Source organism: Convolutriloba macropyga, chromosome 4 (assembly GCF_964194025.1).
Source record: "Convolutriloba macropyga chromosome 4, txConMacr16.3, whole genome shotgun sequence".
NCBI classification, from domain to species: Eukaryota; Metazoa; Xenacoelomorpha; order Acoela; family Convolutidae; genus Convolutriloba; species Convolutriloba macropyga.
The window spans coordinates 81873124-81876361 of record NC_134471.1 but is presented as its reverse complement, the minus strand read 5'-3'; the positions used below and the strand labels follow the sequence as shown (position 1 = coordinate 81876361).

Sequence of the window (3238 nt, the reverse complement as noted above, 5' to 3'; positions counted from 1 at the left end):
CCGAGTTTGTCATTTGACCCCCATCCCTTCTCCTCCCGTGTTGTATCGGCATATAACTTTTAACCCCCATGGTCCTTTTTTATAGAAAGCGGGATACGCGTATTAGCCAGTGTATGTGAAAAATTCTGTTAGAGGTAAGTTTTGTAGGAAACAAAAATAATGAGTTGACATTTCAGTTTCAACTGATAAATTTGGTAAAAAATTGGTTTTAGCACTTTTCAATAAATTTAGGCCACAAAATAACACTTTTCAGCACTTCTCCCTTATAAGCTAAGCACATCCAAAACTTCTCTTTTCATCACTTTCATTATATTGCTGTGCTTTGATAAATTCTGTTTACACTTCATCACTTTTCTCAAAAAATTTAGTGCTCATTTCAAAAAAACAAAATTTTAACACAATCAATATATTTTAGCACTTAGAAAAAGGAAAATTTCAACGCGTTCAGCAGCCTAATTATAGAGAAAAATTTTAAAATATATTGAAAATGATTTATTAAACAGAGAGAGAAAGTTTTAAGTCTCCCAAATACATTCCATAAAAATGAAGATGATGATATAGAACCCTGAAAAATCGGAGCCTTTATTTGGTGCTAATTTTTAATGATTTTAATGATGTGGTATCATTAAAAAACTTGAGCCAAATTGGGAAATAAAAAAGTTGGAAGAAGAAATTGGTTTCACAAACAGAAATCGTAAAAAAAATACAAATCTGAGAAGAAATATACGTGTCAAGATCAGTGAAAGTGGGTAAAGAAGTTATTATGAATGTGGGAAAAGTTTGAAAAAGGCTTAATTTTTTAAGATATGTAGGAGAAAATTTGAGAAAGGTTATAATAGAGTAAAAATAAAACACGGCAAGTTTCAAATGTACAAAAATTAAAGACAATTGCTTAAAAATGTAGAATTTATGTATTTGCTGCAAGAACATTAAAATTAGCCAAACAAGCATATAGGAACTATGTTAGAAAAGATGGCAAAATATGTAGGAAAAGCGTTGAAACTGTGCAAAGAAAGTGTGTAAATAGAAAGATTTTGATGAAATGTGAAAATTTGCATAAAAACGGTAGTAAAGTAATGTAATATTTGCGTTGACAACCGCTGAAAAAAAAATCGTAATTACGAATTATTAATTGTTGGCTCTATTCTTTTTGGGTCCCCAGTTTTTTATGCCCCCTATCATTTCAGCACAAAATTTGTTATACATAGCAAGTTATAACTTAGCGGGGTCGCCTGGGGGCCCACTAAGCCGGAAGAGACAGGTTAGATTCCAAATATGTAAGAAATGCTTTGATATTTCAGCACAAAAAGCTTATGCGGTTAATTATGTAAGGCTTTTGCGTTGAAAACTATTTTAGATCGTTTGTGCCCTCAAGTAGATTATTCACCCCCGATGCAGAGCAAGTGTCATTACATAGTATATCATTGTGTAAAAATTTGGCATATGCTGATAGGGGCGCTAATCATATGCACCCGTTAAGGTGGTGAAGGGTGCAGACTAAAACGATAAATCTTCTTCAGCCGCTATCAGCGTGATTCGTACATGATTTTTTCGGGATCCATTTTGTTTCCCCCCCCAGTGTTTTTTTACCCCCCGTTACAAATTTTATGTTGCTATATAGCACGTTACTATGTAAGAAAATAGCACGTGCGCCTGGGGGTCATAAAAAATTTGTGCTCACTAAGCTGGGGGGGGGGGAGGCAAAACAGAATAGATCCTTTTTTCGGGGCAAACCTCGATATCGGAACGTGCTTAACAGCAACAAATAATATCTAGGACCATAGAAAACATTGGGGAGCGGGGGTGGGGCAGAAGAGATCCGGTTAGCCAAGGTTGCATTAACCCCCCCCCCCCCCCCTCCAATCGTTATGAAAAATATGGCACCTGTGTCTGGGGGTCGCAAACAATATGCACCCCTAAGCTCAGGGACGCATACGGAAAAGATCCGATTATTGTAACCACTACTAAAAAGACCCAGATCTTTGCACGTGATAATTTATGTCATCATTTTCCATTGAGCAAAGTGTTCATTGTTCATTTTCAGAGAGAGAGAACAAATGATGCCATCTATTGGTAGATCTAACTGAAGCAGAAAGTTATTTATCAGATTATAGAGACAAGTGAATGTAAGATGTACAGCTACTCATACAGTAAAGCAACTCAGGACGCAAATGTCCACAAAGTAAGCGCTTACTATGTTTGTTCTTCCCATTATAGAATACTCTCCCTGCGTCAACCCCCCCACACTTAGTGAGCGTAGTCTGTATTTAAAAACAACCCCCCTCTACTATTACCGAAAACAAACTATATAAAAAATAAGGGGCTATTATTTCATGAGGGGTGGAGGGATAGCGTGAAGCAACCCCCCAGAAGCTTTCTTTTTATTTTTTTTTTGGGGCTGCCTGCATAGTTAAGTGTTGTGTTCCGACTCATGGTAAATATACCATAATGGGGGGCTACATTTTCATGAGGGGGCTATAATGGGAAAGACCCCCTAATTGTTTACTATGTAATGGCATGAGTTCTGTATTTGGGGGGCGCAAACGGAAACGATCCCATGTTTCTGTAAAGCCTGTTTCTTTTTTTTCGAAAACTTTGTTGTTCAGCACCCAGCTTTTCCCGTATCCGAGTAGATTCGGGCGTTACCAGATATGTGGTAACCCGTTTGGGGTCCAACCAGTATCCGCTAGTGGTTCCGTCAGTGTTAACATTTTTCTGAAATTGGTTCTCAAATTTATACACAAGTTCTTTTGGAAGTTACTCCAAGAGTAGCCATCATTGAAATATCATCTCTGAGAAGCTGTTTTTTCAACCGCACAATCTTTGATCAATGAATCGACAGAGATTGACAGGGATTGGAGGGTTGGGGGCCCTGTTTACAGGAATATTGCATTAATTCAGAATGCAGACGTTTCCCGGGTTGACCTTTCTTGGCAAGCATATCCAAGAACCATATATGGTCCCATACAGGCCATACAAAATTTTCTTATATGATCTTGCTATGGTTGCCAAGATCTCCATATATGATTCTTATATGGCATCCAAGAATTCAATATGGTCATTTGTGCGTTCTTTCAATGCCCATACAAAGCTTATGCAGCAGTTCCAGCTTTAAACGTTTTACACGACAGGTAGACTTGAATTTGTATGTTTGAAGACTTTTTAGGCTTTGGCCTGCTCACCCTACCCAACCTTGACAAAAAAAACTTCTCCCAATTGGTTTTCAAAATCTTAAACA

General features: G+C 37.4%; 1 protein-coding gene across 1 annotated transcript in view; it reads left to right on the top strand.

Moving 5' to 3' along the window:
* Positions 1-2024: 2024 nt before the first annotated feature.
* LOC142338189 (uncharacterized) overlaps positions 2025-3238 on the top strand; it is a 77759-nt gene continuing 76545 nt past the window's right edge. The window contains exon 1 of the mRNA XM_075387828.1: positions 2025-2182. Within this exon, the coding sequence (XP_075243943.1) occupies positions 2132-2182 (51 nt within the window). The 5' untranslated portion in view covers positions 2025-2131. The remainder of the gene's footprint in view (positions 2183-3238) is intronic.